This window comes from Rhinolophus hipposideros (assembly GCF_964194185.1).
Source record: "Rhinolophus hipposideros genome assembly, chromosome: 17".
NCBI lineage: Eukaryota > Metazoa > Chordata > Mammalia > Chiroptera > Rhinolophidae > Rhinolophus > Rhinolophus hipposideros.
In genome coordinates, this window is record NC_138063.1 from 22,162,182 (window position 1) to 22,179,358 (window position 17,177).

At 49.6% G+C, this 17,177-nt stretch overlaps 1 protein-coding gene across 3 annotated transcripts in view; it reads left to right on the forward strand.

Annotated features, from left to right (window-relative positions):
* The window catches only part of LOXHD1 (lipoxygenase homology PLAT domains 1), a gene marked incomplete at its 5' end in the record, with an annotated part of 134,435 nt that extends 124,595 nt beyond the window's left edge, over positions 1-9,840 (forward strand). For all 3 annotated transcript variants that reach the window (XM_081078305.1, XM_081078306.1, XM_081078307.1), the window contains 3 exons: positions 2,268-2,400; positions 3,736-3,894; positions 9,332-9,840. In XM_081078305.1, the coding sequence (XP_080934431.1) occupies positions 2,268-2,400; positions 3,736-3,894; positions 9,332-9,812 (773 nt within the window). In that variant the 3' untranslated portion in view covers positions 9,813-9,840. The remainder of the gene's footprint in view (positions 1-2,267; positions 2,401-3,735; positions 3,895-9,331) is intronic.
* Between the last annotated feature and the right edge of the window lie 7,337 nt (positions 9,841-17,177).

Sequence of the window (17,177 nt, forward strand, 5' to 3'; positions counted from 1 at the left end):
GCTAAACGTCCCAACCCTCAGCTACTTTTATTTGACCATTTGGCAAATACTTACAGAATACCTGCTAAGCGCCATGGCCTATGCTGAGTTCTGGGGACACACCAATGAATAACTCAGAACGCCTGCCCTTGTGGCACTTACATGTGGCACTTACATTTCTTTTTAATCAACCTAGCTGTCCTTGCTGAGACACCTTCCTTCTCTCCCTTACCCTCAGGACCCTCAGGAAAGAATGTGCCACAGCCCAAATGCCTTTCATCTGCACCATTTCTCGAGTCTCCTCCCTGAGTTCATCATAGTGAGCATGAAGGTTTCTAGCGCTCCTGCCTCCTCTCCTTGGTGCTGATAAACCATTTCCTTCACAACACCCAGGATCCACTTTGAATTCATGGGTGTCTGGTTTGCAGAACATGCCTTACCCTCTGTTAGGAAATAAGTTGGGCACCGTGGGACCACTCTCCATCCTGTGATGGCTTCTAGTACTGACGGTAGCTCAGCCGTTTCACATTCCTCGGCTCTGCAGGCCCCGCCCTTCTCCAGGTGTCATGTACTTTCTGAACATCTCTTCCCTGTTGTTGGCTACCTGCCTCTGCTCTGATTCATTCTCCCTTTTCCAGGTAGTAGAGATTCTCCTCGAGAGAAGTCACAAAGGCAAAAGCATTGCTGAGCGGCTGGGATTGACATTACATTGAGCTGCATGCATGGCCATCCCTTATCTTAATTGTTTTATCACATCTCTGAGATAAAGGCACAGACATAGAGCTATCCCTTTGGATCCAGAACCCCAAACCCCCACTGATTCATTCACTACAGCAAGAGCTACATACATAGTGGGCATTCCAAACAGACACTTGCTTCTGTGTGCTTCTGTGTGCTAGCTCTAGGCCCAGCCTGGCCCCTGAGGAATGGGCTGGACCACGTGGTCTTCAAGCCCCTCTCACCTCCCTCAGTATCTGCTTGTGCTGCTTCCTCCGCCTTGAACACTTCTCCATTTTCTGCTGATCGTTGTCATGGCTCTTTAAGCCCAAGGTCAAATGATACCTCCTTTATGAAGCTTCCTGGGATTAGCCCAATCGTTCATTCATTCACTCAACAAATATTTCTTGAGTGCTTCTGTGCCAAGCACTGTTCTGGGCACTTGGGAAGACCCTTGCCTTCGTGGAGCTTACATTCAGGTGGGAGGGGGGATACCATAAACAATAACATAATAAGTAAACAACATAGCTAGTTAGAAGGTACGAGGCAATAAGGACAAGAGAAAACAATAGGTAAGACAGGCTGGGAGTCCTAGTGAGGCGCAGGTTGCAATTTTAATTGGGGTAGTTGGAGCAGACCTCTGTGAGAAAGTGACATTTAAGTAAGGACTAGAAGGAGGTGAGAGAGTGAGTCAAACCAATATGGGGCTGGTGTGGGGGAGAAAGAGGGAAGCATTGGGGGCCGAGGGGACAGGCAGTGACTGCAGAGCTCTGAGGCAGGCGCATGCCTCAGTGCTCCAGGAATAGCACAGAGGCAGAGTGGCTGGCGTGAGTAATGGAGAAAGTACTAGTAGATGAGGGAGGGAACAGGGAGCCAGATTTTTCTTCTCTGGCTTTGGCCCTTTGTTGCAAGCTTACCACATTCCGTCTTCTGGTACAGTCGATGTGTGTGTCTGCGGGTAGAAATTCAGTTCTAGTGTTACCAGATGCTAGCCTAGTCCTGACACTTGGCACCCACTTAACAAATGTTGGATGGATGAATGAATGTAGACATGCTTGAGGGAACTGCAGGGGAGGCGGCTGGGATGCGAGTGTGACACCAGAGTGAAAGCTGACACAGCACTGGGAGTGGGACTTCTTGCTAGAGAGTTGAGGCTCTTCTGCAGTCTTGCCTGCCTGGGGCTTTCCCGTCCCTTTCTGTAGTTGGGCCCCTTCTCTTTATATGACCTTTGCTTTGCATCTCAGGGACTGATCCATCCCTGAGAGCCAGGCCCCAGCGTCTCCTGGAAACTTCCTGCTTTCTGGAAGTAGAAGTGGCTGGTGCTTTACTTCTAGCAGCTACCATGTTCGCCAGGCAAAAAGACTGCTACAATAAATAAAATGGGAACATCCGACTGGCCCCCAGATCAGTGCACATTTCATTTCTAGTGCCTCAACAGTGAGGATTTGAACCTGCTCCCCTAGCCCAGGCTGTGGTCTGAGATCAAATGTAAGACCTGGAGGGAGTGGCCATTGCACTCCTGTCCTGATCTGCTTCCCTCTGCTGACCCTCTCCCTCCCTCTCCACTGCAGCCTACGAGATCATCATAGAAACAGGCAATGGCGGAGAAACCAGGGAGAACGTCTGGCTCATCCTGGAGGGCAGGAAGAACCGATCCAAAGAGTTTCTCGTGGAAAATTCTGGTAGACAACGTGTCTTTAAGAAGTAAGAAGAGTGGTGCCCACAGGGGAGTGATGGTGGGTGGGGTGGGTAAGAGAGGGACCCCAAGGATCAACCCCCTTGGTAGGTGGTCATAAGCATATTTGTGGGCCTAAACTGCAAGTACTTATTGAGTACCTACGGTGTGCTGACCTCCTAGGGAGGCAACAGGAGATTTATAAAAAGGAAAGCAAGGAAGGGACTGCCATTTAAAGAGAGCCCACTAGAAGAGTCTAGAACTTAATTAGTCCAACTACTAAAAAAAAAAAAAAAAAAAAAAAAAAAAAAGATAGTTATGTAGCATGATTGGGATGGTAATTATCACTACAATGGCAATCATACTACAATATATGTTATCAAATTAACGTGTTATACACTTTAAATTTACACAATATTATAGATATCAAATATGTTTCAATTTTTAAAAAGTTAATGGAAAGCTACAGCAACAATAAATTAAAAAGAGGCCACTATGCAGCAGGATGGAAATCACTACAGACGTTATCCCACGTCCACACACACAAGTTCACTGTCTAGTTGAAAAGGAAGACATTCGTCCATAAAATTGCAACAGGGTCAGATAAAATAGCTTAGAATTAAGTTCTAATTAAAAGGAAGGAGGGAAGAGAGAGCCTCTAAGATGCTTTACAGGAAAATCAAAATTCGGTCTCGTATCAAGGCGCCGCCACTCACCACTCCCGGTGGGCAGACACACCTGGAGAATCTCACCTTCTCCCCCACATCAGAGCTGCCTCTGGACTGCTCAGATGCCCACTTCATCTCCTCTCTCCCTACAGAATTGCTTAAATAAAGTCTCGCCTTCCCATAACCTACTCTACCTTTTATTTGAACTCCCTCTACATCAGTTCGAAGTCTGGGCTCCTTCAGTTGGCACTTACAGACCACCACTGACTGCCACACCCCACCTCCTTTCCATTACCGTTTCCCCCACTGAGCCCCTCCACACCCCACTGTTCTGATCCTATGGCTCTGTCAAGTCAGGTCTGCCTCAGAGGACTCTTCCCTTCCTCCCCCTCCCTCTGCTCTCTGATCCCACCACCCTCCTCCACCCACCACCCAGGGCCCAGGGCCTCACCCTCCTCCCAACTGCTCGGATGTTACCATCCACGGGTGCTAGTGGGGCTTTTTAATGGTTGTGATTGTCTTCTTCCAAAACTAGACCAAACCCCTCCAGGCAGGGAGGCACGGCATCAGATTTTGCTAGTCATTCTATCCCTGTTCCTCAGACCAGTGCCCGACATACAGCAGGTACTCAATAAATGCTTCCTTCCTTCACTGGGCACGAGCAGCGCTCAGTGGCCACACCTTTGTGTCCTGCAGGGGGACCACAGATACATTTGAGTTTGATAGCGTCTACCTGGGGGACCTGGCTGCCGTGTGTGTGGGCCACCTGGCCAGGAACGACCGCTTCATCCCCAAGAGAGAGCTGGTCTGGCACGTGAAGACCATCACCATCACCGAGATGGAGTATGGCAATGTGTACGTATGTGCCTCCTGCCTCTCCCCCAGCAGGGAGGGGCTGAGGCTGCGCCATGAGCAAAGGGCAGGTGGAGGTGTCCCCTTGGAGGCTGATGTCACCTCACTCAGGCGGCTTCTGGGACAGGAAGAGAAGAGGCAGCTGTACTGGTTTGAGCTGTCTGGACCATAGGCCTATCCCCAGAGGCAGGGGACTAGACCAGATGACCGTGGGTGCTCCAGCCTTTTAACCCACGATTGCTTTGGGAGAATGTTGAGTACATCACACAGTGCCAGACAGTGAGACTTTTCTTCCTCTCCCTTCTTATTGTTGAATAATGACAGAGAAATACAGCTTTGAAACCTGCTGTTGCCACTGTCCTAGTGAAAGGCTGCCATCTGTGTGGACAGGGCAGGGACCAGAGGCAGCCAGGGTAATGTCGTGGCCTCCGAAGACCCCAGATAAGGAGCTTTGCTTTTCCCCCACCAGGGCCTTCCGGGGACTCAGACATTTCTGGAGGATTAAGGGTCTTAGTTTCCTGGGTAACAGTCCACAGCCATCAGTTTGTCTAATTAAAACCATTTGGTAAGCACACTGGAAGCCAGAAAGGGCCTGCAGCTCTGAAAGGCAGGAAAGACACTGAGAAGAGGAGGAAGGGGAAACTGAGGGCAATGCTTGCCTTCAGGAGGGTAGGCCCAAGGAGTGAGTGAGAGCAGAGGTCACAACTCATGCTCCCCTCACTATCCCCTGTCATGGCCCTGCCCATGGTCACACCTTTCAGAATAAGCAGACCAGACAGAAGTAGCAGCCAGGTGCAGGCATACCCAACGCAGGTGGGGCCCTCAGCGGTAGGCTCCAGCCTTCATGAGCCCAAGCTTCTCAAAGCAATGTCTGTCCGCTCTCAACCTGAGACCTGCAGGCCCCTGGAGTTGGCTCTCTCTGACCAAGTTTTCCCTTTGGGAACCAGGCAGGAAAGAGTTGTGACTTCTGAACTGTTTTAGTCACCTTGGGCTCCCATAACCAAGTACCTCAGGCTGAATGGCTCAAACAACAGACATTTGTTTCTCATAGTTCCCAAGTTTAGAAGTGCGATGTCAGGGTGCCATCATAGTTGGGTTCTGATGAGGCCTCTTTTCCTGATTTGCTGTATCTTCATGTGAGAGAGAGAGAGAGAGAGAGAGAGAGAGAGAGAGAGAGAGAGAGAGACAGAGAGACAGAGAGAGAGAGACAGAGAGAGAGAGAGAGAGAACCCCAGTGTCTGTTTCTCTTCTGTTAAGGGTACAAATCCCATCTTGGCGCCCCCACCCTCATAACCTCATCTAAACCTAATTATCTCCCAAAGGTCCCATCTCCAAATACCATCACATTGGGGGGTTAGGGCTTCAACGTGTGAGTTTGAGGGGGACAAAATTCAGTCAGTAGCATCTTCCCTCTTGGGCTGCAATGCTATTGGTTGCTCTTTTAGAGAAAGACCAGCTAGGGTACAATAGATCCTGTAGAAGTCACTGGGTGTGGATGCGGGGAGCAATACTGGTGCGGACTTGAGAGCTAAGACACAGAGGGACCAGAAGAGTCACCAGGGACAAAGCCCCTTCTGCAACCGGGGCACCTCCCAGCTACAGGGAATGCGTCTGCTGATACTGCTCCTCTAAAACCCCCAAAATAAATAAAACAAAATCCTGCTGTACAATAGAATACTAAAATAAAATAGTCATCCCTTGAGTTAACTTGAAACCAACAGTGTTGGCTGTGAGCAAGAGACAGCCAAAGATCTTAGCACCACATGGCACCTTCTGGTCTCAGGAGGTGGGGAAGTGCAAGCCCAGTCCATGAACTTCTAGGGCTGAGTTGTGGGATTTGTCACCAGTACAAAGAAGCCGCCACTCCCAGTGAAGCATCTTTTTCTACACCCTCAGGAGTGTGGCCTTTGGCCAGTTTGTCCTCAGGCTGGAGGGGGAGGGAGGCATGTCCTCAAGGCAGGGCTCTTCCCAAAGGGATGGGGGTGCAGGGGGTCCAGATAGTAAAGCTGTCACGTAGTCAGCTGCGTGGCCTCAGGCAATAACCCATCACCTCTCTGTGCCTCAGTCTCTCCTTCTGGGAGGAGAGCTAGATGCTCTCCAGAATTTAGAGGTAGGGGAAGGATGGGAGGGGTTCCAGCCTGGGGGGGATTCAGAAGTCCTACTCCAGCCCATTGCCTGTGCAGGGCTCAGGCCTATGGTTTCTGATGGATGAGAACCTGTGTCCCCCCCCACCCCAGAAATATCACCTCCATCCTGAAGGAAGACCGTGCAGGCGTGTTTCATCCTTGTGGCGATTGACATGTCACCATCCTAGAACGTGCTGGCATTCTGCCGTTATAGAAACCACTACATAACCCTGTGTATGCAGTTCCTTTCCAACTACCATGTTAACCATAATATTTGGATTTCCATGGATGACAAATGAATGTAATCTCAAGTTCTTATAAACACAATAATCTCAAGCTTTCATCTTCCAACCTTTCCCAGTTCTGACTCCTTTCCAGCCATGTGCATTCCCTTTCTGACCCGTTCTTCATCACTAATGTCCTCAGGATTTCAGTGGGAGGATACACAGAAAGGTGCATGTTTCTTTTTTTAAAACCAAAAACAGCTTCATTGTTCTATCCCGATCTCATATACAATACATACTCATTATAAAAATTCAAATAATGCCCCAAAAAAGTGTACAAAAGAAAGTAAAAATTCCCTAAAGCCCTACCCATCAGAGGCGGCCACCATGAGCATTTGGTGACCTCAAGCTCTCTGGCATTTTTCTAACATCTCACATACACACTGTTCACAGAAGTGTGATCGTATTCTCCATGTTTTGTCATATATTCAATTTCTTTTGTGTTTGTTACACTCTTCTCTTGCTTCACTCTTGCTGATGACCACTCCCCATTTCCAGCAGGAACAGCCTGGCATGTGTCCCTTCCGCAGCTAGAGTCTTGACTCCACCAAGCTCGGAGGTCCCAAGTTTTGGTGATCGTATAATTATGTCTATTAGAAAACATTTCCTTATAGCTACCCTAGGGGATATTTCTCAAGCCACTAAAAATAATGAATTAAATAGGTACCAGATGACTTGGAGCAATTCCCGGGAAAGACGGTTGAGTGAGAAAAGCAAGATATGGGAAAACACATGTTGTATGATGCTGTTTTCTAAAGGGAACACTGACGTCCCACATGTCTGTGTCTCTGTGGGTCGGTGCAGGTTGGGGGAAAGGGAGGGAAATTTGGCAAGATACCCTTGCAGTTGTTACCTCGGTTATCTGAGGTGACATTGGGACACTGAATGGAAATGAGGGAGAAAAAAGGAACTAGCGCCAAGCACAAAGGAAAAGGAAAAGAGTGAATTTAGAAAAAACTTGCATGTGATCACACGACTTGTGCATTTATATAGAATTGTGTCCATTAGTGGGCATATGCATCAAGAAATACATTTTAAAAGAGTTTAAAACAAATAATGAAAGTATATATCCCTCCTCCCCCAAGAAGTGTGGTATGTAACAGCCCAGATTTATCGAGTGATAAACTGGGGGAAGAGAGATCTCAAAATAGAATAAGGATTTCTTGCCTCGTGCCTTTAAATGGCTGGCTCTTCAGGTGGCCAGGCAGGCTGGCTCTGGGCCCCAGCTCGGGGTCACCGCGAGCAGCAAGTTCTCTCCTCCAAGCCTTGCTTTCCCTTTTTGTGAAATGGGAGGATGCAAGCTACAACTGAGGGTTGTTGTGGGAGTTAATGAGATGGAAGAATGCGAAGGCCTGGCATTTAGTAAGTTTGCAGAAAACCAAGTCTTTCTGCTGTTTTGGATTTTTATCTAAAATAAGATTTGGTTTGGCACCACTGGGCACACCCTCTCAGGGCTGCATTCCTGAAGTCGTTAACCAGTGCCAGGACTGCTTATTTCCAACACTAGTAAAAGATGAGCATTGCCAATGAGAAAACCAAGGTCTAGGTAGGGCATGTGACTTACTCGAGGTCACACAGGTGCCAGGGCTGGGGCAAAGCCCAGGACCCCGTACACCCTATGCAGTAGTTTCCCACTGTGCCTTCTGATTTTCCCCTTGATACTCAGAGGCTAAAGTTGAGGGTGGGTGGGGGTAGGGAAGGGACTTTCTGATCCACGACCATTTTTCTTGGCCCTGGACTTGCTCCTGGGCTTCTTCTTCTTCTTTTTTTTTTTTTAAGATTTTATTGGGGAAGGGGAATAGGACTTTATTGGGGAACAGTGTGTACTTCCAGGATTTTTTCCAAGTCAAGTTGTCCTTTCAATCGTAGTTGTGGAGGGTGCTGTTCAGCTTCAAGTTGTTGTCCTTTCAGTCTTAGTTGTGGAGGGTGCAGCTCAGCTCCAGTTGCCGTTTCTAGTTGCAGGGCGCAGAGCCCACCATCCCTTGCGGGAGTTGAACTGGCAACCTTGTGGTTGAGAGCCCACTGGCCCATGTGGGAATCGAACCTTCAGCCTTCGGAGTTAGGAGCACGGAGCTCTGACCGCCTGAGCCACCAGGCCGGCCCTATACTGGCTTCTTAAGTAGAGGACTTTCTCTTAGCTCATGCGCTGTGCCGTCCATTCGCATGTTCTCTCTCACTCTCACTCTCTCGCTCTCGCTCTCGCTCTCGCTCTCTCATAGTTCAGCTCAGCCAAGTGTGAGGGATTTGGGAGCACACATTCCACAGCCACGTTTATACTTGGTTTTGCCTGGAATTGTCACTCTGAATCCCACAGCTGCCTCTGAAAGTGACAATATCAGGTAAAAACATTCATCAGTCCCTTTGAGGGAGCCAGGGGATCCACGTGATTGGCATGGAGTGAGCCTCAAGGAGAAGGGCAGGGGACAGGTCGGAAAGGTAAACACTGGGAAGAGGGTCAGATCACGTAGTGTCTTGCAGGCCTTCGTAAGGTGGTGATTTGTGCATAATCTGGGAAGCCATTGGAGGGTTCTCAGCAGATGAATGGTGTTCTTGGGCTTACATCTGCACAGGGTCACTGGGCTACTGTATAGAGAATTAACAGTAGAAAGCAAGAAGCAGCTTAACAAGTTAGGAGGCTGATTATTCCAGAGGGAAGATGGTGGTGGCTTGGACCAGAGGGGCAACAGGGCAGATAGGGAGCCACTGCCTGCCTTTCCAGGTGAGCTGATTCTGGATGTATTTTAGAGATCAGCTCATCGGAGCTGGCTGGTGGATCAGCTATGGTGTGTGTGTGGGGGGCGGGGGGGGGGGAAGAAAAGGAGAATCAAAAACCAGCTAGAAGAATGCAGATGCCACTCACTGTGAATTTGAAGATTAAGAAGACCCCCTCCTCCCATTTTAATGCAGATATTTCCAGCCCCAATATCCAGTCACCTTGGGAAGGAATCATTTATGGAGGGCCAGCGGTCCCGAGGGAGGGCACGAGCCTTGGCTGGTGAGCACTCAGCTCCCCCCTCCCCCCACCCTCAGGTACTTCTTCGACTGCGACAGCCTCATCCCCCTCAAGAGGAAGAGGAAGTACTTCAAGGTATTTGAGGTCACCAAGACCACCGAGAGCTTTGCCAGCAAGGTCCAGAGCCTGGTGCCCGTCAAGTACGAGGTCATCGTGACAACAGGCTTTGAGCCAGGGGCGGGCACTGATGCCAACGTCTTTGTGACCATCTTTGGGTCCAATGGGGACACAGGCAAGCGGGAGCTGAAGAAAAAAATGCGCAACCTGTTCGAGCGAGGTCAAACCGACCACTTCTTCCTGGAGACGCTGGAGCTGGGCGAGCTGCGCAAGGTGCGCGTGGAACACGACAGCAGCGGCTACTACTCAGGCTGGCTGGTGGATAAGGTGGAAGTGACCAACACCAGAACCGGAGTGGCCACCATCTTCAAGTGCGGCCGGTGGCTGGACAAGAAACGCGGGGACGGGCTCACCTGGAGAGAACTCTTCCCTTCTGTCTGAGGGGCTGCAGGCGCTCCGTCCGCTCAGGCCACCCTCTCACCCAGCTGCTCCTGGCCACGCCTTCCCAGCCCCACCTTGGCCTCCAGCAGTCTTTTCCTGAAGCTTCCTGGAGCTGGGACTGGGGACCGAAAGGTGGCCTGGGGCACTGTGGACCAGAACTTCATGGTCTTTTGAAGGCCACTGCGGGTGACTGCTAACGGAGTTCTGCACCCCACCCCACACCCTCTCCCGGACCTACAGGAATCAATCAACGTGTCATAATCCGTGGCTGCACAAAACTAACTCTGTATTTTCTCTTCCAATGATAGCGGTGACCAGGCTAAGACTTGCTGCCTGGTGTGAATGGGAAATTGGGGCTTCACCCAGGGGAAAGAAGTAGGAAAGAAGAGACCATCAAGATGGTGTATTTTAAGCAAAAACTAATTAACACTCTTCCCCGTCCCCCACCAAAAAATCTGGGCTCATTAAATTATTACCAACCATACCCCACAAAGAACTCATCTTGGCATCTGCTCACTAAAAATGCACTCTTTTCCCCAGTTTCAATAAATCCAGTGTAAATGGAGAAAAACATCAGGGGGAAGTGTTTTTGCCAGGGGGATTTATGAGCCTGTGAAAAGGTACTTGATTCTTTCTATCACTTTGCAGAGAACGTATTGCCAAGAGCCCACTTGCTGCCCCCGCCTGTGATCACAGTTGAGATGTGGAGACCTAAGCAGAAGGTGATGGAGGGACAATACCTGGTCACTGCTGCATTCAGGCTGGGAGGGGAGAAGGGGTCATCGGGGTTATTTAGCACCTCTTGGCCGTAGGCAATGTGCACTGACAGCTGCCCTCCAGGGGGTCATGACCTTGATGGAGAGGCATCAGGAGAACCACACACTCATGTGCACATGTGCAAGTTCATCCCCCTCCCCCTACACACGTACAGAGTCCCTGACTGACAGTCACAAAGGGGAATGCACAGGAAGAGTGCATCTGAGCTGAGCCCCTCTGATTTTCTGCCGGGGGCCTGAGCGGCAAGGTGCATTAGGCCGAAATCTTCCTATAGGCAGGGACCCCAGTAAGGGTTTCCCCTGCTCTGCTGTGTCACCCTGTGCCCTCCAGCAGACAGGTGTACATTCTTAGCAAGGCTTCATGGCGCTGAGGCAAGTTTCGGGAAGCCTCAGAGACTCTTGGAAAGGGGCCGAGATGGAAGGCACAGGCTCCGAGGCAGCCTGCCTGGGCTTGAGTCCCAGCTCCACCTCTCACCCGCTGGGAGAGCTTGGGCACATTATTTCATCTCTGGCCTCAGGGTCGTCACCCGTGAAACAGGGAGAATGATCGCATCTCTCTCGTAGGTTAGTATGAGGACTACAGGAGTTCATACACAGACAGTATTAACTCAGCACCTGCGTAGAAAGGTGAGTATGTCCATCTGTGGATCAAGACTCAAGGAGGCTGTTTTGTCCTAGGGGATAAGTAATCGTTAAATGGCTTTACTATATCTTTTTCTGTGAAACTGATTCTTCCTCTGTCCCTGTGAAAATTGAGGCAAGGCTCACAACTCTTCCGGACATTCTCAGGTCATAAAAAGTCCAACAACCACTTTAAGTCACGAAGTCCATGTCAACTCTGTAATTTAAATGTCTGGCTCCAATATGAAATCCAAAATGTCACACTTAGAACTGAGTTTCCTGGGTGCTATTGGAGTCAGTGTCTTTCTTTCTGGACTGGCCGGTGTTTGGAGCCTTCCTCTCACTTGCACTTATGGTGGGTTCTTTCTCAGTCCCTGTACACTCGGTCTCATTTCAGATCTGAGACACCACCCCCCGCACCTGAGTCCCCATGTTCCCAGGACCTGGGCCATTTCCATCGTGGGCAAGGTGCCCACAGTTCCATGCCCCGTATGTTACCCTCTGGCTATGAGACACTGTCCTCTCTGCTCTGCCTCTGCTGGAGCTGTTCTCTCTGCTGGAAGTCCCGTCAGCCATTCACCCTTCCATCCCACCATGCTCGTCCAGTCTCCCTGTTTTATAGGACTGGGATCAAAGTGGGCCTCTGACTGACTCAGCAGTCCACAGGGACAAAGCCGGGCTCAAACTAGGCTATCTGACGCCCTTCACATGCTGTGGAGGAGGCTGGGATGGGGGCAGATGTGCATGGCGGTGGACAGGAGATAGCAAGGGCCAGGAGTCTTGGAGAATTCAATGTCTGTCGAGTCCCATCTCCACAGCCCTCTTTGGGATGGGTACAGCCTTCGGGGAGGGAGAGCAGGGAGGTGCTGGGGCACTGGCAAGTTCTACTGCTCAAGGTCCTACAGTCCTCCTTTCTCCACTCAGGCTGTGCAGAAGCTGTAGGTGAAGGTGGGAGGGAACCACTTCAAGGTCTGGGGAAAAGTGGGGAAAGACTGACCCCTGCTGCATTCTGCTCTCACCTGGCTGCTGCCCACATGCCTGCCCTCTACCCTGAGGAAGGAATGAGCGATGCCCATGAGAAGCTCCCAGGAGCAGGCCTCCCTCCAAATCTTACCCCTTCTGCCTTTGGTCTGGGCTTTATCTTTCAATTTCCATCTCTTCCTTGCAGGCAATCTCAGGAATTGTCCTTTTGACAAAGCCAAAAGCAAAGCTGGAATTAGGGAGAAGTAAGCAAGGAGCCTAGGCTGCGAAATGGAAGGATCACCTCAGGCTCATGTGAAAGCAGGGCTGGTATCTGACAGGGCGGCCTCCTCAAATGTTGCAGCCACGGTACTCATTTGCCTCCCCCTAGGTCTGGCTCTGGCAGAAAGCTATTCTTCTACCCAAAGCCCCCACAAAACTCTGTACCACAACAGTCCTAATTCCAGGGCTGAGATCCAACAGTCAGCCATGGGGAAGATGAACAAACCCCTTCTCTTGCAAGGTTTCCTCTTCAATCCCTCTCAGCCCAGTACCCATGCTGCCGACAGCCCCTGGTCATTCCTGGGGTGGTGGGCCAAGGCCAGGTGGTGCTGAATCCTACCTCTCCTTCCACCAAGGTAGAGTTCCCTCACTAGAGCTCAGAGTGAAGAAAACAAAGGAAGGAATGGTTTCTTCCTCCCCCAGTACCTTCCTTCCATCCCTGAAGTTCTTGCCAGAGCTGCTGTACCTTTCCCAAACCCCCCTGGTGCTGACAGCTCCCATTGTCATAAAGTTCTTCCTTATAAGGATGGCTTCTTGAATGATGAGGTTTTATATCAGCTCTCTTTCCTCACCTGATTTAGACACAAGCTTGCATTAAAAATATTTGGAAAGAACCTTAATTATATTGCTTTCGAGTAACTTATTTCCAAATAAGTATCTCTGGGGGTCTACATCAAAGGAAAGATAAAACTCATTTGCAATTAACACAAGCTATTTACATACAAACTGTTGCACTGAAGCCTAACGAACGTTTTGCTCTTAAGTAGGTTAAACAAAAGCCTTCCAATATGATTTTCTCCTCTCTGGCTGAACAATCTTTTTCGTCCAAGATTTTGACAGAAGTAAACTCAGCCAGTTCAGATTCACCCCTTCTGAATTCTGATTATGAGGAGTCAACTAGAGGAAGTACTGTGGGTGCCCCACTCCCTGTGGACCCCTGGTGCTGTGTGTCCCTCCTGGACAGACACCCCCTTTACCCCCAGCCCCTTGGCAGAGCGAGGCACCAGGCATCAACCATCAGCAGACACCCTGAGTGAGGGGCTTCAGGGAACAGGAGGGGGAGTCTGGACCTCAGACGAAGGAAGTAAGTAAATGGAGCACACAGGAGAGAAGGAGGTTTGGGACAGACAGACTTGGAGAGTAAATAACTTCTTAAGAGAAGGAAAGAGCATTTAAGCCCTTAATTTAACAGGGAAGTTTGGGTAGTGGCACCTGGATGGTGGGAGAGGTGGGTTTGTTTATGAGCTGGAGGGAAGATGGGTTCTGTACTCCGGCCTAGAAGCTTCAATGTGGCCTGGGGGAGAGGTGAGGAAAGTGTGACAGTTAATTTGATGTGTCAATTTGGTCACAGTGTCCAGATTAAACATTATTTGGGTATGTCTGTGAGGGTGTTTGCAGATGACATTGTTTGAATCAGTGTGTTCAGCAAAGTGATTGCCCTCCCTGGTGTGGGCGGGCATCATCCAATCCAATGAGCGCCTGAATAGAACAAAATGGCGGAGGAAGGAGGAATTTGTTTCTTTCCTGCCTGCCTGCTTGAGCTGGACATTCGTCTTCTCCTGCTCTTTTAGTGAGACACCACTGTCTCCCCTGGTCCCCAGGCCTTTGGACTCAAACTGAATTATACCACCAGCTTTCCTGAGGCTCCAGCTTGTGGACAACAGATCAGGGGGCTTCTCAGCTTCCATAATCATGTGAGCTAATTCTTTCTCATGATAAACCTGTCATCTATCTATCTATCTATCTATCTATCTATCTATCTATCTATCATCTGTCATCTATCTATCTATCTTCTTTTTCCCTGGAGAGTCTTGATGAATACGGATAGACTCTGCTCCTTCTTAACCTCCTGGGGAGTCTTCATGGTGACTGGGAGTCATGGGCCCACACAGCATGAGTCTGGATGTTTTCTGAAAAGTTCCTTTCCTACTGGGCACTGCAATAGGGAGGTGGGGGAGGGGGGAGGTTAGGAAGGCCGCAATTGCCCCGTGTGTGTGGAAAGGGGAAGGGGAGGAAAAAAATCCAAGGAAAGAAAACTTCCAAAAGTAGCTCAGGCCTTTGCTTCTAGGATAAACTCCATTGTGTAAACAGTAATTAAATAGACAAGGATAACAGAGGGAGGTGGGACCTATGAGTAGAGACCTGTAGAAGGTAGGAACTGGAAGGAGCCTAGTCTACCATCCACATTTTTACAGTTGGCAAATAAGGGGAGGGCAGTGTCTTTCCCACATCTACATGCTGGTTAGTGGTGAGGCCAGAATTAAAGAGCCCTGGTTCGTAGATCAAGAGACATAGAGGGAAATACGTGGAAAGCTAGACAGAATTTGGGATCATCTCCCTTGAGCAACAACTGGGGATTTAAATATTAATTAACCTAATGTAAATGATGGACTTCAGTCAATAATAATGTATTGCTATGGACTCATCCATTTTAATAATGTACCCACTAAGGCAAAATGTGAATAACAGACAAACTGGGTTCCAGGGGCCCGAGAATATATGGGAACTCTCTGTACTTTGTGCTCATTTTCCTGTAAACCGAAAACTGCCCTAAAAATGAAGTCTATGACTTTTTATTTAAAGTTCATTAACAGAGGTTCTGTTTGTGGTTTATGACAAAAAGCCATCTTTCAGTTCACTGACGCACACGCCGAGAACAGGTTCCAGATAACACCGACGATCTGAATCCGGGCTCTGACAAAGGAATACAAACTACACACCAACTGTCAAAAATCAAATTCCTTCTCTCCTACAGGGAAACGGAGGAGCCCGCCTGTGCAAAACACAAGAGGTCACACTTGAAAATTGATCAAAAATGGGAACTTTTCCCTTTAAGACCCATAAACTAAAGTTTAGGAAGCAGGTTAATCAGATGGTTGGTTCACAGCACAGAACAGCTTCTTTGAGAGATAAAGAAGTAAAAGAAAAGAATACATAAGAGAGAAGGAAGAGAAAGCAGAGGAAGAAGAAGAGGTGAGGGGAGAGGAAAGAGAGGAAAGACAGGGAGGGAGGAGGAGGAAAATGGGTAAGGAAGAGATACCTACTATTACCTCAGTTTCTGGACACAGAGATCTGTGAGAGGCTTTGTCTGGACATACCCTGGGTCTACATAGAAATAAGCACTCTGTACAAGTGAGGTGTAGTTAGCAATGCAGTTCATTTTTATTAGTTATAAATAAAGTACAAAAAATCCACCAAAAGTGAATCTAAGCATTTACACAATTCCTAATGTCTCTGCCTTTTCATTGATGCACTATTGCTTTAATATTCATAATAAATATTCTTCTAGCTTTCTGCTATAAAATAGTCTATGTAGCAAAATGTCGCACAGCACAACAGAACAGAACAGCAGGAGGATTACAAAAAAGGACAATCAAAACTGAGGATAATCCTTTCACTTACCAGGGGCAACCAAATTACCCCCCGGAGGGCCCAGTTCGGCTGGCTCCACAGCTGAGCAATGAGCCACAGCCAGGGCCAGGGGCGGGGTTAGGGGAGGGAAAGGCTGGGGTGGGAGGGGTGGGGGCATAGGCCAGCCAGGGCAAAGGGCCCCTTCCCACTCTGACCCTGCAGAGCAGCATAAGGCATGTTCATCCAGGAGCCTTGCCAAGGGGGCAGTGCCTGCCAGGCCTGGCAGTGTGGTAGTCATTCGCCCCGGTGGGAAAGCAAGAGAACAAGGCCCCAGAGCAGAGGCAGAAAGGGAAGCTGGGCAGGCAGCAGGCAGGAAGCCCAGGGGACGGGATGCCTAGTCTGGCCAGAGCAAAGGAGGGACTTAGGGGCCATGCATGGCCCAGCCCCTCTTACAAGCCTGGCCAGGCAGTGTGGCGCATCGGGCCTCCACTTCCTCCCCCATCAGCACCATCCCAGGGGCCCTCATGTGGAGGCTGGACTTCTCCACCAGCAAAGGCAGTGATGTCAAGAGGCAAGAGGGAGTGATGGGCTGGAAAAGAAGGGAAGGAGGAAAGGAGGGAGGAGGCAGACATGCAGAGAGCACAGGAGTGGGTGATCCTCGCACTCCGGGCCAGGGTCCAAGTCCACGCAGAGTCTTCTCCTGGGGCCATGGACCTCCTCTCTCCTTTGGGCCCAAAGGCATCTGGGCTCACTGCTGTGCCAGCCTTTGAGGCCACTGTTTCCCCAAAACCTCCCCTAGCACTCTTCCCATGCAGCAGTGACAGAGAGATTAAAGGAAGAGAGACCATGAGTGTAAAATGTGTGTCCCCATCTTGGGTTGCCAAGGGTGATGCCTTAAAAACAAAGGCTCTGGGAGATGAGAGGATGGGGTGCCAGTCCCAAACATCATAATTTGGGCTTATATTCTGCCTACCCCATGCCCATATCTAACAAGACATGGATTTCCACTCACTCTTCAAGTGACCGCCAATCCTCATGAGAGAGCAGGTCCCATGTCTGGGGACGTGTCCAGCTGGCCTGCCTCCCTCTCACCCACAGGAAGCTGCAAAGGAAAGGAACCCTCCAGAGGTCTCCTTTGAACCAATCTGCTGGATAAATTCTCGGTCCATTCTCTTCCTCTCCTCTTTCCTTTCCCTAGATACCCTCCAGTTCACCTCCCTTTACCCCAGCCCAGAAAACTGAGACACCGGGAGGCCCAGTGACTTGCTCAAGGTTACAAGAAAGTTTACAATAAAGGTCGTCTGAAAACTCCCAGTCCAGGGCTCGTTCTAATAAATCACGTTTTTTGGCTTTCAGATGCTCCTGCTGGTCATGT